At 46.0% G+C, this 26261-nt stretch overlaps 2 protein-coding genes and 1 pseudogene across 2 annotated transcripts; 2 read left to right on the top strand and 1 right to left on the bottom strand.

The window, feature by feature from the left end:
• The first annotated feature begins 2460 nt into the window (after positions 1-2460).
• LOC124649280 (protein PLASTID TRANSCRIPTIONALLY ACTIVE 14-like) lies at positions 2461-7593 on the top strand. Its single transcript, XM_047188934.1, has 12 exons — positions 2461-2703; positions 2786-2923; positions 4235-4360; positions 4819-4947; positions 5056-5145; positions 5221-5371; positions 5642-5751; positions 6169-6237; positions 6492-6597; positions 6696-6893; positions 6997-7039; positions 7176-7593. Exons 1-12 carry the CDS (start codon positions 2461-2463, stop codon positions 7252-7254), a joined length of 1482 nt encoding a protein of 493 aa, XP_047044890.1. The 3' UTR covers positions 7255-7593.
• Positions 7594-9315: 1722 nt separating this feature from the next.
• On the top strand, positions 9316-15777 carry LOC124706955 (EEF1A lysine methyltransferase 2). Its single transcript, XM_047238616.1, has 7 exons — positions 9316-9686; positions 10496-10624; positions 11192-11383; positions 11870-11966; positions 12807-12910; positions 15180-15231; positions 15318-15777. The coding sequence occupies exons 1-7, from the start codon at positions 9391-9393 to the stop codon at positions 15528-15530; spliced, it is 1083 nt and encodes a 360-aa protein (XP_047094572.1). The 5' UTR covers positions 9316-9390; the 3' UTR covers positions 15531-15777.
• Positions 15778-19170: 3393 nt separating this feature from the next.
• On the bottom strand, positions 19171-23019 carry LOC124648157 (annotated as a pseudogene).
• Between the last annotated feature and the right edge of the window lie 3242 nt (positions 23020-26261).

Here is a 26261-nt window from a genome sequence, read left to right as displayed (position 1 = left end):
TTTTGGCAGGGGTAAATCCTATCTTAGAGTCGATCTAAATTTTGCTGGATGTTTCTCTCCCGTTGCAACACACGGGCATTTTTCCTAGTTTGATGTAAAAAAAAGTTAGGAGCCAATTTGCTGTAAACAAAACGGTACAAGCCAATTTACACCTAGTCCGAATGGATGTTTTGACAAAAAATGTGATGCAGACTATACTTATTATATTAGTCAAAAGAAAAAGTTTGTGCCACGCCAAGCATAATATCGGCTAGGAGCAAACAGATACTACTTACTTTTAGCATCTCTGAAACAAGATACACATAAGGCACGTGACGACCGCTTCGCTCCTCTCTCCTTCCTCCTCCCTCTCTTCCCCCATCGTTTCTTCTGCCCGTTGACCAAGGGCGGCCGGGCCGAACCCGTCCCTTCTCCGGCGGCGCTGCCGGCCGGAGATGGGGAGGGGGAGGCGCCGGATCTGTAGATAGGTTCAGTTTTTGTTTTTTCGGCTGGATGCCGGTGTTTGGAAGTCTAGCACCTGATCTTTGGGGCAAGATCTGGTGTATTTGGTGGTGGAGGAGGCGCGGCAAGGAGCTCCGGCGGCCGGAGATGGCGCCGCTCGACCTTCCCCCAAGGATTTCCCTCAATAAGCCCAAGGTTTGCTCTCCCTCTTCGATCTCCATGTTGGTTCTGTTCGTTCTTCTCCCACTGGCCGGCCGTGGTGGTGAGGGGTGGGGAAGACGGATGGAGGATGATGGATCGTTGGAGATGAGCAGGAGCTCTCTGTCCCTGGTGTGTTGGTGCGGCACCAGTGGATGGCCGAGCAGCGGCGATGTCAAGTCCCCAAGGTGGGGGATGGAATCGTTTGCTGCTCCTGCCAAGCCCCCCTGCAATAAGCACTGCGGGTTGCAAAGGTGCACCCTTGACATCCTCGACATCGACCTGGCCGGCCGTGGGGGCGAGGTGGAAGATGAAGATGGTGACGACGGTGTCTTCTTTGCTTTCCGGAGGTGGGAAGTTACTCTCTTGAGCGGTTCCAAGGCCACTCCATGGCCTATCCAATGGCCGGCGATGGACTCCGGCGTTTCAACCTCCGTTGCGAGGTTCTTCTTGAGGGTTGCAGTCGCATACTACGGCTGCGTGGAGGCAAGTGGTTTCGTCCCCGCCTCTTCGCATGACGGCGGCGTAGCAACTCTCTGGCTCGACGGCGGCGAAAGAGAAGGATCTGATTGCTTTTCTTCATCTTTTAGTGAGGTCTTTTCTGCAGATGCTAGGGATCTATTTGTACTTTCAGATCTTATGAGGTCCTTTGTAACTATTTGTACCGCCACCGTTTGCGTTTAATGAAAAGCTTCCTGGCCCTTCGGGGCACTCCTTGTTCAAAAAAAAAAAAAACAAGATACACATCCTTCCCGCATAGCGATTTCATACGGTATTAGGCTGAAACACGGCCTCGAATAGATCGGTATCCCGCCTCACGTTGAATTTTCATTGCAGGGTACCCAACCCAACCCACGAAGCCCCTGTTTAAGGCGGATGCGAGCCTTTTTAATTTACTATAAAACACAAAAGTATAGGGTAAATCTGCATTCTCGACTCGCCTCCTTCACCCGCCACTACATGTCACACTCCACCAAATCGAGCTCCTTGTGGACCACCATTTTCAAATCGTTGCTGCCACCGCACTCCCCTCCACTAGCTCCACCTCCGATGCCGATGACGTCGCCCAATTTCACTTGTGCCGGTGGGATTAATCTAGCAAGCGGCTCTGCGTAGGCGAGACGAGTACCACATCTCTAAGCAAGCGCGCCATCACGGTGTGGTCTCCCGCCACAATCTGTGCCCCACTGCATGGAATGGCATTCTTCCCCATGATCATTGCAGCGAGGCGCGGTTGTCGGCAGTGGTGCGCATGCGCGTGGGCCTCCTCCGCTCCGGCCGATCGGGCTCGACACGAGCAACAACGAGGAGGAGGGTGACGTCACACAGAAGGCGAGCCACCTCGACATATGGCCCAGCGCAACTCCCTCATGACGGTCTTCATCGACGTGTGGGAGAAGGCCAAGTGCCGATGCGACACCGTCAACAAGGAGGAGGAGTGCAACGTGCTCCGGGCAAAGTGGGACGTCCATCCGGTCGGAGATGGCGCGGGTTCGTCATCTTCGTCATCCACTACGACAGCGACGCACAGACAATTTGTGATAGTGCGGCACATGTTCACCGAATAAAACTTACAAGGTCAACAATCAATTTTCCGTAGCAAACGCGCGGGCATTGTCCTAGTGCATTACCTAATACGGTTAGTAGACCGAGCAAAAGGGCTGTCACACAATTTCTCATGTTTCCGATGGCAACTCGATCTTGCAGATTACGTTTTCCGTCAGCGAAGACGGGTGAAGCCGCAAGTAACGGACACCCAATTTAACAGATAACATCTTCAGGCTCTCCCGCTGTACACTCCTTGCTATGCCGGCTCTTCCCATGGCGACGCCCGTCGCCTCGCCGCTGCTCCTCCCGCTCCCGGCCCCCGCCCTCCCGCCCCGCCGCCTCGCCTCCACGCACCGCCTCCTCCTCGCGCACCCTCCCCGCGCCGGCCGCCCGCGCCTCCGGGAGCCGCCGCCGCCGGTCGAGGAGGCCGCCCCCGCCGCCGTCGAGGAGGCGTACGACGCGCCTCCACTCAGGCTCCTCGACCCGCCGCACGAGGACGAGCCCTACCCCGACGATGTGGGTTCCTGCTAGCGCGTGTACACAGTATTGCTCTCGACTCCATTGCGTTGCTGATTGCTGACGGAAATGTGCTCTGCAGATGGAGGCGGCGGACCCGGACTTCTACCGGATCGGGTACGCGCGGATGATGCGCGCCTACGGGATCGAGTTCCTCGAGGGCCCCGACGGGATGGGGGTCTACGCCTCCCGGGACGTCCAGCCGCTCCGCAGAGCCAGGGTGAGCTACCGCCGTTCCCTTCCCTTCATCGCGCGCGCCTATGAGTTTGTGTTGCTCTTCGTCTTCCAATCTGTACCTTGCTGCCTAAATTTGGTGTGCTAGCTCGAAATTGTGTGTATGCCAGTCGGTAGCTGAGTATTTTGGTACCGGTACACGGTGCTCACTGAAGAGTGAAGACTCCCTGCTGATGTAGTTACGGTTCACTGAGAAACGAAGCAAGCTAATGAATTTCTTTTATCAAATGTACTCTGCGTTTTACAACTGCACCTTGATGGCTGGCTGCATTCCTTCAACTTAGTGACGGCTATAGCTGCTTGTTTATATACAACATTTGAAGAACCATGCCACCACAATGTTGGCGGTTATGAAATATAGTAGAACTCGGTGTCTGGATGATATGTGGGACCTGGGCATCTCTACCAGCCAGCCACTGGTATTTTTCAAAATGTTAACTCTAGCTAGTGGTACTCAGTGGCGGAGACAGGAATATATTTGAGGTGTGGCGAAGTCAATAAACTAGAAAATACAAGACTCCACTAAATAAATATTACTTTTGTTTGACATATACAATATAATTTCGTAAAGGTAAAATAAAGTACCGCATTGAAAATACCTTACTAATTAAAAAATTAGGTGAATAACTGATCAACAATTTTTAACTAGCTGAACAAACCAATGGTCTGCAAAAATAGAGAAACAATAGAAAAAATATGAATTTGTATCTTTTTTTTGAGCCAAATATGAATTTGTATCTAGTAGTGTCATAGTATTATATTAGAGCACACACACGCGGCCCAGATGATTTAGTCTTTACCGATTAGACCCAACAGTTACCAGGCGTCTAGGCCCAACATGGAAGTCCGGAGTGATCCTTACCGGTTCGATTGGTTCAGTCGATTGGTTCAGTCTACACTCTACAGACAGTAGCAATCCTATCGTTGGCAGCCAGCAAATGCAAACCTGTAGATGGCTGAACCTGAATCGTATATATACCTAGTCTTAGCGCCAAATTTTAGGTATGGCGGCTGCCAAACCTGGCCATATAGCTGGCTCCGCCCCTGGTGGTACTGTTCCAGTTTTCCTGATAGGCATTGTCAGTCGGTCCCTATTTTCTACCAACTTGATCATCCATTCTACTTTACATTGATGTTCTTAACCAAAAAGAGTTATTGTTCACGGTCCACATGTTGACTACTCACAACTAATAGCTACCACCTACCAGTGCATGCTGTTCGAATAAGAAATTAGCTTTGATTGCATGACGTTGAGAACCGTATTGACAGATATATTGATTTCCTTTTGTTGTACCAGGTGATAATGGAGATCCCGTTGGAGCTCATGCTGACTATAACTAAGAAACATCCTTGGATGTTTTTTCCTGACATTGTACCACTGGGACATCCTATATTTGATATTATCGAGTCAACAAATCCCGAGGTAAATGGATGAGTTATTATGTTGTGAAAACGGAAACCAAATATCTATCCTCCCCTGATTTCTTGTATATTTTATGAGCAGCCTTGTTATATTAATCAATTTGTTAATTGCTTGTGGGGTCCTTGTATCACATAATTTTATTTGTTTGGTTATGTGAAGCATCCTGGAAAGATTCACGTATATCTAGTTCTGATGTTTTGAAGTTGTGGCTACATGTTTGTTTCCATAGTTTCTGTACTGTTTTAATTCCTACAGCATTAGCGTTGAAGAGCGAGAAATTTTACTGCACATTCCATCTATATGCCTTAAAAAACCATCCTCCTCTTAAAATGGAAGCAGAGGGAATGAAATCGCTACGAGTACTTAACAAACCCTGTTTTCTTCGTTCATTTGAGTGCCCAGCTTCAATAATAAATAGATGTAGACTGCAGACTGATGTAATTTGTGTTCTCTTGCAGACGGATTGGGATCTAAGATTAGCCTGCCTTCTTCTCTATGCATTCGATGTAGAAGGCAACTTCTGGCAGTTATATGGTGACTTTTTGCCTAGCGGTGATGAATGCACTAGCTTGCTTCTGGCACCAAAGGTATTCTCTAGCTAACTAAATGGAAACTTCTGTGTCGCCTTCCTTTTAAGATGGAAGCTTCTCATACCTGATCCTAAGTTTGAGTGAATCTACCTGCCTGGCTTGCAGGAGGATCTGATGGAACTGGAAGACCAAGATCTCTCCTCGGAAATGCTAAAACTCCAGAAGCGGGCTGTTGATTTTTGGCAGAAACATTGGGTACAGTTTTGTACTTTTTTATCCAATTTGCTGGATTGGATACCTCTAACACTAGCTTGATGGGTAATTGTCCAGCACAAAGCAATCCCTCTAAAGCTAAAGCGTCTTGCACCTGACCATGAGAGATTTCTCTGGGCATTGAGTATTGTTCAGTCTCGCTCTTTCAACTTAAAATTGAGAATGGGAGCCTTCTTGCAAGATGCAAATGTTCTAGCACCATATGCTGGTACTTGTTTTATACCTGTGTATTTTTTTTTTCTCCTATTTACTTATTTTCAGTCTAAAATTAGCACCTATTTCAGTATATACTTTATTTTTTGCTCAATACTGTTATGATTGTTGTTTATTCTAGCATATTGGTTTGAGATCGCGGTCACAAAATTTAAAACTGCATCGTTCTGACTTCTTGCAGCTAGCACGTTCTAGTCTCTGCTGATTATGAACACCTGAGGCTCAAAGCCTCGAACATGCCTTATGATTCGTCTTCTCTTTCCAGATATGCTGAATCACTCACCTAATGCTAACTGTTTCCTGCACTGGCGTTTCAAAGATCGTATGCTTGAAGTTATGATTAAGGCTGGGCGTGCTGTCAAAAAAGGAGATGAGGTACTTTTTAAGGAGTATACTGTACTTAAATTCCTTCTGTGCAAAATTATTGCACAAGCTGCAGATGCACCTTGGCTGCAGACCATTTTTTAGAACTTTCCAGAGGGGCAATCTTTATGTCTTGTAGATAGAGATTTAAATGACACATGAAAGGGGCAATCCTTGTATGTCAAGGTCAAACACTGGCAGATTCAATGTAGTCTTGTAAGAAACAATATTCAATGTTCTAGTTTTGTAATCATGTGCGAGCTAATTGATATAACAATATTCCGTTACACCCCTAATTCAAGGCATGACCTTGTTTTTGTTAGACTCAACAGAACAGTATGGCTATTATTTCTATTCTTGCAGTGTTTGTTCTCCACAAATCTGAAATCGCTTTTGCTAATGCATTCTTTATATTTGGACCATGTACAGATGACAATTGATTATATGAGTGCGGTAAACAGCACATTGATGCAAAGATATGGCTTCTCATCATCAACTGTAAGTTCATTCCTAATTCCTTGTATGTAAATTATGTACTGTCGTGAAGTTGCTTTCTGACTTGTCAACACTAAGGAACACTTTGTCAGCTGGATTTTTATCTCTTGAGATTAGGATCCTTCTTAGGGGAAACAAAAAAAAAAACTCTAGCATTCAGACACTGTGTCGCCACCACCTGGCATTATTACTATACCTCTCTGCTGCATAATTATTTGAACTTACGTGGCCTTTTATGTACACAAAAAATTCTGTAGAATCCTTGGGAACTTATAAACTTCTCAACCCCGGCCAAGATTCATCTGGATTCCTTCTTATCAGTCTTCAACATAGCTGGCTTGCATGATGAGCTTTACCACAATGGTAGGAAGCACAAAGTTCCCTTATGAATCATTTTGCAAGGAAGGTGGCCCGGTCACAACATTTTTATTTTTAATCATCCTATCTGTGTTAACTTGCAGCCGCATTGACCTCGGGAGAAAGTACCTTTGTTGATGGAGGAGTGGTGGCAGCAGCAAGGACTTTGCCGACTTGGTCAGATGGTGACCTTCCTGCCATACCAAGCGTTGAAAGAAAATCCGCTCAGGCTTTGCAAGAGGAATGCCGAAAGATGTCGGAGTCTTTCTCCACCACGATCCAACAAGACGAGGAGATTCTAGGTAAAATGCTTCCTAATTCCTAGTATTTATTCAGCTTCTATTGGTGCTTCTTACCGATACCTCTAGCTGAAACTGAAGATTGGATTTTTGATGTATGTTCCAGATTCTGATGAGCCTATCAGGAAAACACGCGAGATCGCAATCAAGTACGTGAACTAGCTAATGATACCTTATGACACTACCCCCACAAAGTTTCTCTTTGGGCAGGCATGTGTATCATGAAACATTTACCCTTTATGCACTGGCTTGCTAACTGTACAGCTTCTGCTGTTGAATACGCAGGTACCGGCTACATCGGAAGCTGCTCTTACAGAAGATCATTGATTCACTGGATATCTACCAGGATAGGATTTTGTTCTAGCTGTATAGGAGGCGCCAGTGCACCTCTATCTAGTGAAAAAACCATATCAGTTTTAGACTCAGTGCTAGTTGTTAGGTGTGTTTGAAGGGTTTTGAAGAGCATTGGCACCATTTACTGAAGGGTGTCAACAACTTAGATTTATAGGTTATTACTAGTGGTGATTGTAGAGGACCCAGATGATCAACAGACTCGGGTTCTGGAGGAGGCATGCCACTGGTGGGGCCGTGGGAAAAAAGAATAGAAAGAGAGGCCACATAGATGGGCCCATTCTGTCATAAATCAAATTTTCGGTTGTAAAACTACCATGCTGTAAAGTGAATGGAAAACACACTGAACACATATCCGTGGTGTGAAGCCTTTTACACATATCCATCCTGTAAAGTGAAGCCTTTTCCATGTCATGTCACTATAATGAGTTATAGCTAAGGATTTTGGATCTAGTACTGCACAAATTCATTGTAAGAGACTGATACTGTTTCCCAGAGGTAATTAGCCTAGTACCAGCTGAGACCATCATTATAGCAGGTAGTTTAAGTGATCAATCTGAGCTACTTCCTTCTAAAACTTGTCTTGCTTTCAGCTCTGTTTCATTGACAGAGCTGAAGAAAATGCTCTAATGAACAAACTATTCACTCATCAAAATGCACCTATCAAAATTGTCTGCAGCCCACTCCCTGTCCTTTGCTGTCGCGTGAGTGCCGACCGAGAGATGCAGGGGATGTTTGCCGAGCTTGACGAAGGAGGAGAAGGTTTTTAAGACGGCAGAGAAGGCTGTAGCGATTATTTCTGATGCTGAAGACCCCAACGATGACTGCTCTCCTACGGATACTATGAGCGGATGATAGGATGATACAGTTATCTACATGTGGATGGTGAAAAAGAGATTTACATTTAGTTATATTTATGTGATGTCTGATTATGCACTATGTTGGAGTTTATGTTTAATTCAAGTAGTATGTTTGAATCTAATTTGAAATGGTGTTTAAATCTGAGTTGGAACTCTCTAGATTAGATCTCCACCTCCATGAGGCGGTCCAGTCCCCTCCTCTGCTCAAGCGGCGGGAGGTGGAGTAACCTTGTTATCCTCCTTACTTGGTACTATCTTTGTCCAGAGCATAAGCCACCAAAACATCTTATATTTAGGAATGTGTAGTTTTAATATTTGTTGTAGGCTTCTTTTGAACTACTCATTCCATTTACATGATAAGTTGTGTTTTTGGGTATAAATCTTTGATAAAAATTTGTTGAGTTAGAACTCTCTCTAGACTAGATCTCCACCTCCTGCCGATGAGGCCGGTGGTCCCCTCCCCTCCTGCTTCTCTAGCGGCGGGAGGTGGGGTAACCTCGTTGCCCTCCCTTACTTGGCAGGTACTATCTTTGTTCCATAGTATAAGACATTTTGGCAGCCTACCAAGATATCATATATTTAGGAGTATGAATGGGTTCGCATAGAAATAACTGAACAGAGTGGAATAAAAAATTGTGGTTGGGAAGGTTACTATAGCAAAAGCCATTGGAATTCATATTTTATATATCGGAATAATTAGTTTTTTTATTAATGAAAAAAAAATGGCTAAAAGAAGATAAATAATTAGTTATTCATTAAGGTTAATTTGATTCAATGACCAGAGTTCCGCGAGGATATATAGCCCGGAGACGACGAACAAAAATGCGTTCATTTGCCTCAAACTTTAGAGGGGCTCATTTAAGACTTAATCGAATGATTACCCAACAGGGGATATATAGGAAAGGAATCCAAATCTGCCGAATTGGTGTAGTTTTATTGTTTTTTATAGGTTTTCAAACTACTCATTTCCGTTTGCTGAATAAGTTAGGCCTTTTGAGATGAATCTTTGATAAAAATGTGAGACAATAGTACAAGATTGATTCTATTAGTCCTACCTGCAACATCCAAAACATCAATCTTGCCACTGACAGTTCGGGCCCACATGCAATGACGAATTTACACGTCTTCCCTCTTGACCTGGATCTAGCCATCTCGTTCTGTTTGCCTCGCGTCTCTCCCGTTCGAACAGAGGAGCTCGGCGTCGAACAGAGGAGCTTGGCGGCGGCAAACCTTCACTCCGTTCACCCCTGTGCTGCCACCGTGCCCACGATCTCTCCCGCCCGATCCGAATGGCTGGAATCAGGCTGACGCCCGACGAGCCCGAGCTGCCGCAGGGTACCCCGCCCAGACCCCAGCTGCCGCTCCCCGTCGCCGGCGCCGGAGTCGCAGCGGGCGGCGGCGGCAGCGGCAGCGGTGGACTGGAGATGGCCTCGGACGATGAGAGGTCGGTGGCGGCAGACTCGTGGTCCGTGCGGAGCGATTACGGGAGCACGCTCGACGACGACCAGCGCTACGTTGATGCTGCCGACGTGCTCGCCGCGGCGGCTGCCGCCGCGAACTTCCCCTCCGCCGCCTCCGATTACTGGTAACATGCTCCCGCCCTTCTATTTATACAAAGTAGCCATGGCGAGTTTGAGATGTAGATCTAATCATTTGTGCAGGAAGAATGGTGTTTGATATGATAGAGAGCTTCCTCATTTTTAGCTGCTGCACGTTGTGATTAACTTGTTGCGAGGGATTTGTGATGCGTACTTCACATTCTAAAATATTTTTGAGCTTTTAAGAAGATCAAAGATATTTGTCATTGATGATATTAGAATAATTCTTCATGGCAAAGTAAGAAGCTGATAGAGGACTTGAGAAATTTACAGTAGGTTTAGATATTTTTCATGAATGTTCTGGAATAGATTATTATCATTTCTCATAGAAATGGTACACAGATCTAGATATAAGATGTTTGTATGACATTTTTTTAGAGTTTAGGCATATGGCTTGCCACATGTCAACAATCTTATACGTGTATAACTAAGTGTGTCCTTCTTTATAAATAAATGTGTCCTTCCCTCCCTGAGAAGGGCATAGTAGAGAAAGCTGGCCACTAAGAGAAGCGTGTTAGATTGATACTCTAACCCCTTGTATATAAATCTATTACAATATTGCAGCCTGGCACTAAAATATAACACTAAAATGTAAAAGTTTATCCACCCTGTGCTAAGTTGTGGTGAATAGGTTTAATATTTAAACAATAGAAGTGTACGACAACTTGGATTTTGTATACATGGCAAAAGAATAAAATCGCGTTTCGGAGTTGTTTATTTTTTCATTGTTTCCTTGTATAATTTATTATCAATAGTTTTATGACTAGTATTTTAAAATGTTTCTGTGTCGCCATAGTTCTGATAAAGATGACCAAGATCCTGGAGAGGTTGAAGGTTCAATGTTGGGGCTGCAAAGTTATTGGGATGCTTCTTATTCAGAAGATTTAGCAAATTATCAGGAACATGGGCATGCTGGAGAAATATGGTGATGATGTTCTATCTTATTTTCTACAATAAAAGCATTGGATCGCGTTCAAAAGTTGTATCATGTCATATCGATTGCTGCAATAAAGCCCAAAATTATCAACATTAAGTGGTCTCACCATATAAAATCAGTATAGTTTAGAATTTGAAAAGTGCAGATTGCGAAGTGTTAGCTTTACTTTTGGGTGTAAACTTTTTCTCTTTTTTTTTTTGATTTTCACAATTCGATAGAATATTTGATTTAGTCACCATCACTTGTAGACCATATTGTTTCAAAGAGTATTTTCATGCTACCTAGTTCACACATTAGAAAAAGGCAATGTTTGCTTTCAAAATTTTAGCACGTCAAACCCAGAATCCGGAGTACAGACATGCCCGCACACCAAAGATCCCTACTCACTTAGGTACTTGACAATTGATATAAATTTTTTTTTCTAGGAAATTGCTGAATGCCTCATTGATTTTTTAAGCTTCCCAGTGTTATTCTGCGAGGAGTACAATACAATGAATGCCTCAAGTTCTTCATTATTTTTTGTGAGCACTAAGCAAAATGTTTCTGTTTTGGTAGGTTCGGTGTAAATGTAATGGATACTGTTGCTATTTGGACAAAAAAGTTATGTGCAAACTTTATCCAAGGAGGTACTTCATCGACTAATGACAACAACAATTGTGAAGGTGATGATAAAGACTTCTTCAACTACCCTATCCTTGATCTTGGAACTGGGAACGGCCTCCTTCTGCAAGCACTTGCCAAGCAGGGGTACTACACGATGAGTAATTTTTTAATGTTTTGTTGTTTATATACATTGTTGTATAGTAAGGGTATATTGACTAATTATGCTAGCCCAACTATTATCACATGGAAAAATAATGTCATTATGTTGCGTCGTTATAGTTTGTTATTGCTTATTGCAAGAATGTCTTCCTGACTTTTTAAAAACTGAATTCACTACTTTCGGAATCTTTTAAGAACTGAATTCACAACTTTCAAAATCTTTGTTTGCCAATTGTTAAATATTTCTGTTTTCAGTAAAGAAAACAAAAAAAATCGAACTAACAGGGGAGGAACCCCCGTTGTATTTAATTAAGGTAGAGTTGTCGGTCGAACTATGACTGCCTAGAACACAATCACATGCTTTAGCCAGTGAAAATGGTTGTTTTTTGAAAGCCAATGAAATGCCAAATTTGCCCTTATCATTCTTGCAAAGATCATATGACTGCACTGAAGTGATATTCTGTTTTTCAGATTCTCAGACTTAACAGGAACTGATTACAGTGAAGGAGCCATTGAACTTGCAAGAAACCTTGCTGCTCGTGATGGATTCACTACTATAAGTTTCGTGGTTAGCATACTATATTCAAATGGAGATTTCTCTGTCCTCTCCATACTACAGCCAATGAACCTTCACCTGCCAAGCTATACTTTTGCAGGAAATCTGCACTTCGTTATATATTCTAAGTTCTTAACTGGGACTTAAAGTTTTGTTAAATGTCCTGCAGCCCCCAAAGGCAAGGATATATGACAACAATAGTTACTTTCACTAGTCTCGACAAGTCTTAGCTAAAAGTGAAGCATTTTTGCATATTTATAGAAAAGCTCTAACGCGTGCTAAAAATCTACGCAAGTTGTTTACCCAAGTCGATTACATTTACTTAATTTTCTAACATCTCTGAAGGTATAAGCAAGGAAGACTAAACAAGGAGATATAGATTATATGTTTTCATTAAAGCATCTAAAACATCTGATCGGTGGAAGATAATATCAACAAAAAATGCAGTTTCTTAGGAACAAATTATGTTCAGTACTAAACTTCCACATAAAAAAGATTAATTAACATGAATTAAACAAATTTACTGTAGAAATCAATAAATCAACTTCACTATTTTTTGGAATAGGTGAACTCATTGTTAATTTTGAATGGTTACTGCTATTCCTGAGAACTGGACTTGCTCTTGCACAACGAATTTAGTGCGGCTGCACACTGGTCCTTCAGAATGGCTGCCATCTCTATCGTTTGCCTTTTCCTTGAGTTTGTTGCATTTTGCCTTACATATCGATTATAGGAATAGTAATAATAACAACAGCTGACAATGCAATGTTATCAAATGGTTATTAAGTATTTACAGTATTGCTATTTTGATGACTGTAACGACTAACGACTCATATTTTTGTCTCTTGTCAGGTTGATGATGTACTTGAGACGAAGTTAGACAGGAAATTTAAAATCATTACAGATAAAGGGACTTTGGATGCCATTGGATTGCATCCGGATGGACGTGCAAAAAGGTACATGAACTTCAACTTTGTCATTCTAGATGATCCCACCCCCTTAATATTGCCTATTCATTTTTTGTTTGCTTCCATGATTAACATAGTTGCAGAAAAAAAGTACAGTATGCTTTTAATTGATATATGCTCAGTTAGATGCAATTGTCTAATGTGAACTTTCAAATTATGCATAATAGAATTGAAATAGCTTGAATCCTGGAAGCATTAGTTCACCTGTGTGAATAGTTTTATTTATTGGCGTCCTGCAACAGTAAACAGCTTATATATCTTTAGCCTTCAATTTGTTCTAGTTTCATATCTTCAAGGTGAGAATGGGGTGAAATCACACCCCGAATCCAACCCACACCACGTGGCTGTACACAAAAACACCAAGCCGCACCAAACCAAAACTCATTTGCACCAACCCATCTCGTTTTTCCACCCACACCGCACCAAATTATTTCTCGTTTGTGGTTTGAACCCGTGGGTCCAACGTGGAGTTAGCTATGGGGTGGCAAACAGCACTACAGCAGACTGCAGTACAACGTACGACCATGCCACACAATAGTATTGCTTCCTGTCTTGTGGGGAAGTACTTCAGTACTGCCTGCGGCGGCCAATGGAACGGGATACCAGCAAGGCGGCGCCGGGGGTGCAGTCAGGGTGGCGCCGGAACCTAGCCTGACATCGCGCCAGCAGACATGGGGCTCAGGGAAATCGGGAGCTTGCCGCCGTTTGCGGTGTCTGGGCGAGCGGAGTGATTTTGGGCTCGACCCACGCAGGTTCAGCCCATTGCAGTCACTGTGGTTCGGAACCGCACCAAGCCACTCCAAACCGCAAAATATGTCAGCCTGCCCCAACCGCAACCATTTGAACCAGTTTCTTGCTCGAACCATTTGAACCCGCCCCGTTTTGGCCTGAAGGAAAATCCACCCCATTATACCCGTAGGGTGTGTTTGGTAGCCCGGGCCAACCCAGAATAATTATCTCCTCTCATACATGATGAACCTAACCAAGCTAAATTGAGATGAGATGTTGTTTGGTAGCACATGTATTAGAAGAGATGAGATGAGATGAGATGTTGTTTGGTAGCACTTGTATGAGATGAGATGGTTAGGATACCACCACAATTGATTTTAGCACTAATTTAATATTTGAACAAAGTTGAGACTATATCTAAATATAAAATACACACTTTACAAAATACACAATAATTTAATTAGGGCAAGTTTTACGAACAGGGCCAGTTTTTTTACAGAAAGGACCTTCAAAAGAATGAAAAAAAGCAATCAGGTCCGCTCGTGAGGAGACCCTGCCGGAGTGCCGGTGGAGACCTTGCCGGCGTTCTGGCCGCGACGGGAGGATGCCCTGGTGGCGGCGGGAGATGGTCTGGAGGCGGCGCGAGCATTCGTGGCCTGGAGGCGCGGTGGTCGGGCCTGGCCGGGGTGCTCTGGCGGCGGCGCGAGTTTGCCCTGGTGGCGGCGGGAGACGGCCTGCCGGCGGCGCGAGTTCGCCCTGGCGGCGGCGCGGTCTTCGGGGCCTGGCAGCTCGGTGGCCGGAGCGTAGCGGGGGCGCTCTAGGCGCGACGGGAGGACGGCCTGGCCGCGATGGGAGACGGCCTGGCGGCGGCGCTACTTGTCCCTGGCGGCGACGCGAGTCGTCCCCGGTGGCGGCGCGCCTCGTCCCCGGTGGCGGCGCGATCTTCGGGGCCTGGGGGCGCGGTGCTCGGAACCTGGCGGCGCGGTGCTCGGGGATGAGAGGGAGGAGGCGGCCGTGTCTTTGCGGATGAAGAAAAGAATGAGCAGAGGAAAGTTGTGCGGGTGAGGGTTCGGGGGTGCGCGAGCCAGGCGCGTGGGAATTTCTGCGGGATGAGCTCGCCCAGGCTGGGTTGTGAAGCTCGATTTGAGCTTCACAACCGGGCCTGGCTGAGGAGGCTTTTCTGTATGAAGTGGGCATAGCTGAGATGAGTTGGCCCGACCTAACAAACACATGTTTCACTCAAAATCTCGGTTGAGATGAGAATTTCTGAGTTGGCTCAGTCTACCAAACACACCCGTAAGAACCCGGACCATTCTCAGCTTGATCAGATCTGCATAGTGCTAGATAGACGAGTTTTACTCTTTCCAGCAAACCATATTTGACTTAAAAACTCATTGATGAGTTGTATTTCATCACACAATGTAGTATTATATGCACATACAGATTTGTCTATCATGATTATGTACCATTCAGTTATATGTACCATGTCGAGTTAACATTGTTCTCTTAATGGTGTTGTTTACTTCAGAGTGATGTATTGGGAGTCTGTATCAAACTTGGTTGAACCTGGTGGCATCGTGGTCAGTACTTTCTCGTGCAAACTCTGTGAAACTCTTACTCTTGTACCACTCTCCCCTTGAATTGAAACTTATGCTTGTGTCTTAAGGTCATAACATCATGCAATCACACAAAGAACGAGCTTCTACAAGAAGTAGAAGACTTCAGTGTGCAAAAGTCTGTTAAAGAGGACGCGGACAGAGGTGTAAGCGACGTGCAACCGGTCTTCCGGTACTTGGATCATGTCCAAACATATCCTACCATCATGTTTGGCGGAGTTGAGGGGTCTCAAGTGTGCACCGTGGCTTTCCAACGTGCGTGAATGACCAATTTTAAGCGTGCTTTGCTCTCAGTGTTGTAGCTTGTTTTATCATCGGTTGTTGATGTAGCCTTGTTTATTCCGGAGTTGAAAAGAGTAAGAGAACACTTCCGAAGCAAAAAAAAAAAGTGTACTGTAAACGAACGAGAGGGACACTGCTGTACTTCATTGATGTAAGACTGAATGCCTACACTCTTTATGTCAGTTCCTTACTCTTTTCAAAGAAAATGCAGACGTTTTGGTTTTGTTATCGCCTGTAGCCACAATCCTCCATGAACTTGCTTATTTTTCGCTTTGTTTTTGCCCCTCTTCCATTGTTCACATTGCCAGATGATGTGGCCATTCTCATGATGGCACACAAAATCAACATACTTGTCTTTTAATTTGCTTCAACTTCTTCCTTCACCCTTACCTGGACATTTACTCTTGCTTCTCCCATGTGATTGAGTCACGAAAACCGAGTGTGAGGAAGAGTTATCCTTATCACTAATTTTTCTAGACTCTTCATTTAGAACCTTGGTCTTCACAAGGTTTCAAGTGACAACGCTATTAGGTGTCGAATTGCAAGCGGTGACCTTAAAAATCTCGCAAGTGCCCGTTAATGAGCTAAGTGGTAGCAATGCTCTCACTTCATCTTCAAATATGATTCCAACTGAAGATTACGTGATTTATAATTCACTGCAATTCATTCACATGATCTGTAATTGGAGTGCCCTCCTTGTACCTCAAACGCGTCAATTTCTTGATCAAGAACATCTTGTTGGTATCTTCTTTGTGAGCATACAACTTCTCCAATTTCTTCCATAAGGTATGTTTATGTGTCTCATCGATGATATGGTTCAAAACATTGTCATCGACCAACTGTCCAATGAACCCACAAGTTTGTAGCCCCATTGGAGAACACCGACTTCCAGTATTTCTTCAGATACAACAAATCCTTCATCTTGCTCCTCCAAGCTTGATAATTTGTACCATTCAATGATATTATTGTGTTGGTGTTCACTTCCATATTTTACCCAAGCAAATGCACTCGGCAATAAAAACACAAAACACACGTTGCTTTAATACTTAACTGAACCTCAATTATGATACCATTATGCATGTGTGAACTAGGTAATCTTTGAGGATAGCTTCAATTAGTAAATATGCAGCGGAAAAACAAACACAACCACATGAACAAGTGACACTTCACATGTGGAAAACCTCCTCAGCGTGAGGAGGGAAAAAATATATATAGATCCGGTCCACGCAAGCTTCACTATGAGCAACATGGATATAGATTCTTCTCTAGAACGTCTATAGATTACAACACACTTCACCTCGTTGCCCACCACCACCAGCAACAACAACAACCACAAGAAGTAAGATACAACAAAATAGAGAAATCACAACTTATGTTCCCCCTTTGTAATCAGAAAATTATTTTTAAACCGCAGATCCAATCAACACCAAATTTAGTAGGCAAGCAGATATATGCAGTTTCAACATACTGACAAAAATCAGCTCAATCGAACACCATTTTCCTGCCCAAACTGTTCATTCGTCTCACAAAAACTGCTCTGAAACTGTCCAAACTAACTTAACAAACCAGCTAATCAGATCGGAAAGTAAGGAACAAGCTCACTGAGTTTGGAGCCGATCCAAGAACATTTGAGCCTCCAAACACCAACTTCAAAATAGACCCATCAAATCTCAGAAATCTTGACAGAAATCATCTCTCATTCTTCCTCTTTTCTCACTTGGTTGTGATGTTCTAGCGTATTCTCTCACCCTTTCACAACATCATCCACGTTTTGTCTTGCTCTTGCTCTCTTTTTCGAGAATACACCTTGGAAAGATGTATCAATCACATAGAAGAAAGCCAAAGAAGGCAAAGTTTGTGCCGCCAACAAGGAGGTGGCGGCTTCCCCCGAAGCCTACTCTCCCGCCTGCCACTGTAGATCAAGAGAAAAAAGAGCCGCGAAACAGCTTGGCCTGACACCACATATCGTATTCCGCCTTGATGTTCTCCCTAATGGACCGCTACGAGGGCGAAGCTTCGTTGAAGGCCACGTCATTCCGGTGCCTCCAGATGCACCAGAAGATGAGGATGATAGCTGTCCACATGTCTCGCCTATGCGCCGCGGGGCAACTCCGCGACGTCCACCACTCAAGAAGCTCTGCGTCACTATCAGGGAGCCAATCCAACTTGTCCCACCGCCTCAGGGCCCAAGCCCAGATCTCCCTCGCCACCACACACCCAAGGAGCAGGTGCTGAAGTGTCTCTGGCTCTTGGTTGCAAAGGGGGAAAGCCGCCGGGCAAGGCAAACCTCGACAGCCAAGGCGGTCCGTCGTCCAACAGCGGTTCTTCGCGGCGAGTCACGCAAAGAACTTGCAGCTGTAGGGTGCCCTCGAGCACCAAATCTTCTCCACGACGAGGGCCTTGACCACTCCTGCAAAGAAAGCTTCATATGTCCTCTTTTGATTCATAGGATTGCCTCTGGAATTTGGTCGGAATTAGACCCTGTGGAATTTTTCCTTTGAATGGTGTTTGATTCACATGATTGTATCCTGTAGAAATTATTCCCGTATGAACTGGCTAGTGTAGTTTCGCAAGAAAACTTGCATGAGATCCGATCTCATTGTTGACCTCCTATGATTTTCCTTCACGGCAATTAAACAGCAACTTGTGCGACTTCCTAGTTCCTATGCCTATAGGATTCCACCGAATAGGGCAAAGACAATCCTACCGGTTTCCTATTCCTTTATTTTTCCTACATTTCCAAACAAAAACTACCACTCCTGCCGCCACATAATATGGGCTGGAATCTTCTTCGATCCAGAGATGAAAAGTCTTGTCGTCATGTGGTCCTTTGTGTTGGCTAGTGTGGGTGTGGCCGTGTTGTTTAGATCTGTGTTAGGTTCAGTTGTGAGTGTGGGCACGGTTTTTATGGGCTTGGCCCTATTGTTGTTGGTTTTCGTCCGGTTTTCTCCTAAAAACTGTACACTCACTTCTTAATTAATAGATGAGGCAAAGCTTTTGTCTCCGTTTCAAAAAAAAAAAAAAGTCTTCTGTTTCACTTACTCCTAGGGAAAGCGCATAGGCAGCTGTGAATGATCGCAGACAAGACTTCAGCGCCGCCTTGTTGGCCTGGTGACAAGTGTTCAGTAACCAGCCACAAGAACAGTCAAGGGCCCAATCATCGCCATTCTGGCTGATGCTCCCGATGAGTGGAGCCAAAAATATATGTCAAAATCCTGAGCAAAATGTGGGGATTTTTTCCTTGGCAAAACAAAAGCTCTCGGATCAAGAAAAGAGCCTCCTGAATTCTGGCGAATTACATCATAACTCGGACTCAGTTGATTTGCAAAACCTCAGTGAGGATTGCCAACTAGTATATCCATAGCAAATAGAAAATTCGCCAAAAATTGGTGGCCCATATTTGGTTCGCACAAACTCTGAATCAAACACACCCCAGCAATCTGCATTTCAGCTCGGTTAAGTATAATTATGCTCACATAACATTAGAGCTATCAGGAAAAAAGAAAAAAAATCAGACCTGCACTGGGTATATCAGTGGAACTGACCTTCAAGGCCAGCAAATGGAGGTTTTGCAAGAACGGAAAGCAACTCAACTGAAGCATGAGGTACAAATGGGAAAGAATGTCGGACTATTTTTATTCATAGAAAGAAATGTCAGCATGTATATATATCACATCAGCAGCAGACGGCCCCAGAAGACATGAAAATGTCATCTCCCTACCAAATTACATCAACTTTCTGACTCATGATTTCTCTAAAATGGAAACTAGCTAGCCCGACCAAAAATGACGAAACCATTCATGTTTCCACAGAATAATCAATCCTCCAATGAATTCTCCATGTTTTTTTTGCTATATGGTATATGTACACGTAATGAAGAAACCGGCTGGCCTCTTCTTCTTATCTCCTCCGCTAACAATGGCATGCAATCTAAAATACATCAGAAGCTTTTATTTTTCTTGAGGAGCGGTCTGTCGACAGGGTGAAGCAGAATGCATGTGGTGGCACAGAGTAGAGCACAAGAGATGAAAGAATTGATCAAGGTTGATGCAATGATGGGCAGTGAACTAGTGATGGTAGGAAATGAAGAAGCCTTGATGATCCAAGAGTACCCGAACGAAGGGTCAGGACACGGGACTAGCAACAGGATGAGCAAAGGAAGTATAGGTGATAGTGAACTCTTTGATATACAAAACTTAGTCGATCATGCTCAATGGAGGCTGCTGAGATGCTGTGGGGGGCTGATTCTATAGAATAAATTTGTCGGTAAATGTCGGCAATGGACGGGGAGACTCTATGCATCAAAGGAATATGGGTACCACTAGTAAGACCTCACGAATTGGAGACAGCGTAGTGCCTCACTGAATAACGTAAAACGTGCAAGCTAGGGCAGATCATCTCCTTCACTCGTGCGCCATCCTTGTATATCTTGAACGTCGGGACTATGCGCACGTTCTCTGCCTTTGCTATAGTAGGGCTCTCTTCAACATTTACCTGCAAGTTTACATATGCAGGGGACTCATTAGCAACTTGGAATCTTTTGCTAGATGTGACAGATTGCAACAGTTGATACATAGAGAGGTGTGTTAGGTTCATTACCTTCAGAAAATTCACCGAAGGGCACTCGGAACAAAGGGCATCCACTGATGGGGTAATCTGTGCGCACTGCTGATTCATTGTTGCCATGAAGTAAAGGACGGTTACCCCTGAAAGTGTTCAGTTAAATCAGTCAGGTCATCTTGTGGACTGAATAAACATATGTAGTATATGCAAGAAATTTTGATGAGTTATAAAGTACAGAACTAGTGCATTGCGGGAGGGTAACTGAACAAGAACAGAGCTTCTAGCAATTATTCGCAATACTAGCAATATTTAAAATAGCTGCTGATGAAAAAAATTGTACAGGAAAACTCACCAGGTGAATGTATAGCAGCTCGGACTTGCTCTATGCTGGTAACTTCCTCAACCTCTCCGCCGAACTTCATATTGGATACTTCCTCGCCACGGGTTGTCTTTAATGCGACTTGGGCGTGGAACAATGACTCTGCAACCTCCGTGTCGGCAGGAAGCTCCTTGCGAAGCACCTCATAGTCTCGTACACAATCAGCCCATCGCTCAAGCTAACACAATGTCAACAGGCAGATGTCAATAGGATAAAAGTTATATATTCAGAATCATGTTGAACACATGTAAATTACTCACCTTTGCGTAGGATGCTGCACGTCTCAGAAGAGCTTTTGTGTAGTTTGGTTGGATTCTTAGCGCCTCATTGCAATCCTCAACAGATTTTGACCACCGACCTAACTTCGACCAGCAAGCTGCTCTATTGCAGTACAATACTGGATTTGAGGGTTCATATTTCAGCCCTTCGCCATAGGCTATAGATGCCTCGGCAAACTTGCCTGCCTTAAAGAGGTCATTCCCATGAGCACGAGCCCGTGCTACTAACTTCATGTTATTCAGAACCAATCCAACCTCTGCATTTCCAGGATCAATAAGTCTGGCCTTCTCAGCCATGCCAACAGCTGCATCAAACCTGCGGAAACCGACTTCAAGGCTTGTACCAGAAAAAGGGAAATGATCATAGTTCCTCGATGTGTTTTAGAATCATACCTTCCAAATGCCATGTTGACCTGGGCTTGGACAACATGTACATATGAATCAGCTACCATGCCTGACAGTTTCGTGGACATTGAAGATAGAGATGCACTGTCCAATTTCAGCAAATTTGTAATAGTTGAATCAGCCTCCTCTAGCTTGTTGAGCCGGAGAAGTGCTTCAGACCTCAATGCGAGGAGCTGCAGGAAAAAAAACATGACACGATTGTGACTGGCTGAACTCTAACGCAAACCGCAAAACGACTGTATGTCTTTAGGGTGAACAATGCCATTTGCTATAAGGCCAGAGAGTTTGATTACCAACTGAGAGGCGTCCGCTCCGTTTGCAATGGCGGCGTCAGCTTCCCGCAGTGCGCTCTTCCAGTCTCCGACCCTCCTCGCATCGATGCACTTACCCAAATGGCTCTCCACCTCATTTAGCTTCTGCCACTCGGCAGGGTCGGCCAGACTCACATTCCCGGCCAGCGTAAGCTGCCTCCTTGCCTTCTCAACCATCCCAAACCTGCAATGTGGCCATCACCATGTCATTTTCAGTCACAGTTCAAGCGCGCAACTACCGGACATTGACAGTACCCATGATAACGCTATAGACTTGGGCCAAATTTTGCGAGTTAATGGTTTAAACAGACAATGCAGATAAGAAGAATTATGCGATAACACATTAATTCACTGAAATAAACCAACCAAAGATACATATACCTTCATCCTTTGCAGCAAGCAATTAATGTGAGAATTTATACGATAATACTCTTGTTGTAGAATGCTAGCTGGAAGATCAAATATAAACAAAATGCTAACGATCACATGGTCTATCTGTAAGCAAAGCAAGTGGCACACGTGCCACAGTAACAAGCAGAGCAAGAAACAAGATCCGACTTGCGATTATTCCAGAATGCAATTCAGCAAGATATATGCATGGGAGATTGGAGAGGCGTAAGGAAATCTCACCGGAGGCAGAGCGCGGCGAGGCGGGCGTGCGCACGGCCGCTGGCCGGGTCGAGCCGGACGGCCTCCTCGCACTCCCGGAGCGCCTCGGCGAGGCGGCCGAGCCCGGCGAGCGCGGCGGCGCGGTTGCCGCGGCACGCGGCGCTGTCCGGGCAGAGCGCCAGGGCCCGGTCGTAGTGCCGCAGCGCGTCGCCGAGCCGGCCTTTCTTGTAGCAGTCGTTCCCGGCCCGGGTGACCTCCTGCAGGGTGTCCGGTCCCGGCACCGGGGCCGGAGACCTCGTGGAGGAGCCGCCAGTGGTATAGGTGTCAATGCTGCTTCTTGCGGGCGCCATTCCGCCGCCGCGCATGATGCTGCCGTGGCCGTAGTGGCCCGTGCCGGATCCGAGCACGTCCGGGCGGGCGCGCGGCCTGGGCGCGGCGGCGACGCGGCCGGACGAGCAGATGTTGCCGGCGGGCAGCGCATTGGCGAGCGGGGAGCTGGTGGCGGTGCTCCCGACGCCGGCGCACCCGCCCGAGCCCGAGCCGCCGCTGCTGCCGCCGGAGAAGATGAGCGGGCCAGATCCGGACCGGCGGTGGCCGGGCGGCCTGGGCGGGTTGTTGCTGTTGGTGCTGCTGCAGGCCGTCTCCGGCACCAGCAGCAGCTCGCCCGAGTGGCTGCTCCCCCTCTCCCGCCGCAGCCGCCGCCCCTGGACGCCGGCGCCGCATTGCAGAGCGCGGGCGACTTGGCGGAGCCGGCGGAGGAGGAGGAGGACGTGGGCGTGGCCCGCATCCGCAGCGGCGACACGGGCGAGCTGAGATCCGCGAACACGTCCCGCTTCGAGTCCGGCTTGTCCCTGTCCCCGCCCGCGTCGAGCCTCAGCGCCGCCGCGCGCAGCCGCACCCGGTCCGCCTCCGCCAAGAACGACATAGCCGGGCCGCGAGGTCACTAGTGCCACCACTCCCCTCACTGGGCAAAGCAAGCAGGCATGCAAGTGCGGGAGTGATGAGCTCGCGCGGGGAGGAAGCTTGCGCTTGCGTGCGAGTCGAAGCAAAGTCAAGGCCGGTGGTGGGGTGGAGGAGCCATGGAGGAGGAAGGAGAAGTGATGTGGGAGGAAAGGAATAGAAGGCGCAGGAGAAGGAGAAGGAAGAATGGGAGGGAGGGTGGGTGGCGCCATGTTACGGGGCCGATTTATATTAACCACGCCGCTTAATTTCGGTGCTTCATTAGTAAAGTATGAACTGTATTTCCTTCCTGGAAAATAATCGGAAACTTATTTATATTCGTAGAAGAATGAAGATAAGAATTCACACGCGTGCACGCGTCACTACCAGCTAGGGGTGAAAATGGAGCAAATACGGTCGAATAGTACCAGAAACCATATTCATATCTTTATTTTTTTCGAATTCACAATCGGAGCATATAGTGTGCAGATATGAATGAGAGTCTTTCTGCTACGAATACGGACCGAATATGGAGCGAATATGCTTTCGTTGCGGATAAACATTTTATAAGATATCTTTTAAAAATTAAGATATTGGGTATTTCTTTGTTTTTTTACATAAGTATGTAAAAAAGATTGAAATGCGTACCATATATATAATAAAAGAGGGTCGGGTTAGGAGGTACGGGCTAGGAGAATTGACGGATGGTAGGGTTACAATGTTAGGGTATATATAAACAGGTCAATATCTTTGGGATGGGCTGCAATTTTATATATTAGTGGCCATAACATTTGATGTATTAGTTGCAGGATATTTTGTTGGATATTGGCCGATATAGCCGTGAAATACGGTATATCTTCGGATACAAGCGGATATCAACAAAATTATATCCTTTTCCATATCCGTTAGCTACTAGTTCTATCTGTCAACTATCCGACGGTTTCCGTTTTCTCCTTCCATAAGTCTCCGGCAGGCCGGAAATAATCCGTTCCATTTTCCAGCCTAGTACAAGCATATATTTCGGGCGGAAGCAGAGTTATTATACAGGGAATCATCAACCAATAAAAAATACAAATCAATAATATCTTCGGTGTTTATAAAAAATATGAAATGGGGGATGTGACGTTGTACGAAGTTCATTCGTTAGAAGAAGAAGAAGAAGAAGAAGAAGAAGAAGAAGAAGAACGGCACCGAATAGTCACAAATGGCACATCAACATTGTTGATGCATTATTTATCCACTAGTTTCTGAACTGTGAGTCGAGTACTGAGTTTGAATTATAAATTTTCTCATGTTTACAGAGCAACACATTTCCAACAAACAATTTCCTCGGCAGCCTACAAGAGCTTTCAAACGTAGTTCCTCCAGATTTCATTTTATCCTAACATGGTTTCCATCTGAATTCATCATGCTCATGTTTGTGCAATCTTTTTTTATTTTTTATTTTTACAAAAAATTCACCGATCTATAAATAATTTACAAGCAGCCTTAAAAGTACTAAAAATTATAAATATGTCACTAGAGCACCTAGCGGTGACTACAGATAGTAGCGCGAACCAAAAACACGTCGCCGTCCTTGCCTCCTACATCACTAGAGCCAGGGAAAGCTCATCACCTCTCTCGCTCAACATTTTCCTAAATAATTTTCTACAACATCATTTTTTTCCTTTGAGCCATGCATCCGTACCCGTGATTGCTGGCCTCACGATCGAGCTGGCTGGCTGGTGCCACGCTGGCTAGAGGAGGGAGGCGATTTCGTTTTCACGGGGAGAGGGAACACATCCCCCTGATTCCTCCTCTGATCCAGCCTAGCAAACACGCAGGAAACCAGCACCTTGTTTAAATTGCTCAAGGAAATTCAGGCCTTGCCATTTCCATAAACAATCCCATTAGAGTAGAATCTTCCTAGCTCCCTGCTGCTGCTGGCACCGACAAAATCAAATATGCAGCATTTCCATTTCCACTCTGCAGCACACGTGGCAGTGACGGTTGACAGCCGACAAATACGGTAACAATACATGCGTACACGCTGTGGCCATGCTGGCTTTCCATATGTGGCAGTAGATCCTCGGTTTATATATGGATGCGTATACACGGATCGATGATGACGGGTCGAGTCACGGACCACGCTAGCAGCTACGTGTCTGCGTACGTGGCGCATTAGCATCCACGTCACATTCACGTACAAGTAGCATCGAGTAGCGAACGTACGTACTTCAGGAATCAGGACTAGTAGATTTTTCCTTCATGAAAATAGTTATACAGCATACGTGCACGTGTTATTTCGTGCACGTACTTAGAGCATCTCCACTCGTCTCCTCGAGGAGGCCCCCGAGCGACGTTTTTCCTATTCGGACAGCGAAATTCGGGCCAGTCGCGCCCCCCGATTTCTCGTTTTTGTCCGGTTTGGTCCTTCATCCATCCGGCGAGCCCACGCCATCCCCTGTCCCCCGGGGCGCGCTAGGGGACTCCGGACGAAAGAATTTAGCGCGAAACGTCGTGTGGACCCTCGTAGTCGGCGACAGGAAAGCCAAATCCTGTCGATTTCCCTCCAATTTGTTTGCATATCCCCAAACTCTCCCACCGAATTTGTCCATTCTCCTCCTCGTCTTCCAGTTCCTGTTCCCGTCCTCGTCTTCTCGTCCACCATCGTTCTCCTCCTCGTCTTCTCGTCCACCACCATGCCGCCGAAGGAGAGGAAGCCGCGGGCGAAGAAGGTGCGGCCGCCGGGTATGTCGAACGCAGAGTGGGCGGCGGACGAGATTCGGCGCGAGGTCGAAACAAGCGGCAGGGTGGAGAGGGTGAAAAAATCCGCCGCCAAGAGGGCGGCAGCGGCGGCCCAGGACGAACAAGCGAGGAAGATCAGCATGGCCATGAGCATGGGCCATGCTCACGGCGGCGGTGCCATGTTCCCCGGCCAATGACTGACGCAAGGTACAAGCAGTTCCCCGTCGCATTTCTCCCCTTCGATCTACTCGCCGTCGCCGCCTGCCATGTTCCAAGAGGGCGCCTACGTCCAACCGTCCAGGTTCACGCCGTCGCCGCTCGAGCTCGACGTCGGCAGTGGGAACCAGTACGAGGGCACCTCGCCGGCCCTACGACGAGGGCCGCTCCCGTTCGGTGCGATGGCGGCACCGAACGACGAGGAGATCCACGAGATGATCACCTCCGGCTCCATGGCCGCCGCTGCGAGCCCGGGGTTCTTCATGGCCGCCGCCGCTGCGAGCC

This window comes from Lolium rigidum, chromosome 4 (genome assembly GCF_022539505.1).
Source record: "Lolium rigidum isolate FL_2022 chromosome 4, APGP_CSIRO_Lrig_0.1, whole genome shotgun sequence".
NCBI classification, from domain to species: domain Eukaryota; kingdom Viridiplantae; phylum Streptophyta; class Magnoliopsida; order Poales; family Poaceae; genus Lolium; species Lolium rigidum.
The sequence above is the reverse complement of the archived record's forward strand: the minus strand, read 5'-3'. Positions and strand labels throughout refer to the sequence as shown.

Bases quoted from the DNA above. Each gene is read 5' to 3' on its own strand.
- LOC124649280 (XM_047188934.1), top strand. From the start codon at position 2,461: ATGGCGACGCCCGTCGCCTCGCCGCTGCTCCTCCCGCTCCCGGCCCCC. The intron at 5,146-5,220 runs GTACAGTTTTGT...GTAATTGTCCAG, and splicing joins ATTTTTGGCAGAAACATTGG to CACAAAGCAATCCCTCTAAA. The intron at 7,040-7,175 runs GTACGTGAACTA...TTGAATACGCAG, and splicing joins ACACGCGAGATCGCAATCAA to GTACCGGCTACATCGGAAGC.
- LOC124706955 (XM_047238616.1), top strand. From the start codon at position 9,391: ATGGCTGGAATCAGGCTGACGCCCGACGAGCCCGAGCTGCCGCAGGGT. The intron at 11,384-11,869 runs GTACTACACGAT...TCTGTTTTTCAG, and splicing joins CAAGCACTTGCCAAGCAGGG to ATTCTCAGACTTAACAGGAA. The intron at 15,232-15,317 runs GTCAGTACTTTC...TTGTGTCTTAAG, and splicing joins TTGAACCTGGTGGCATCGTG to GTCATAACATCATGCAATCA.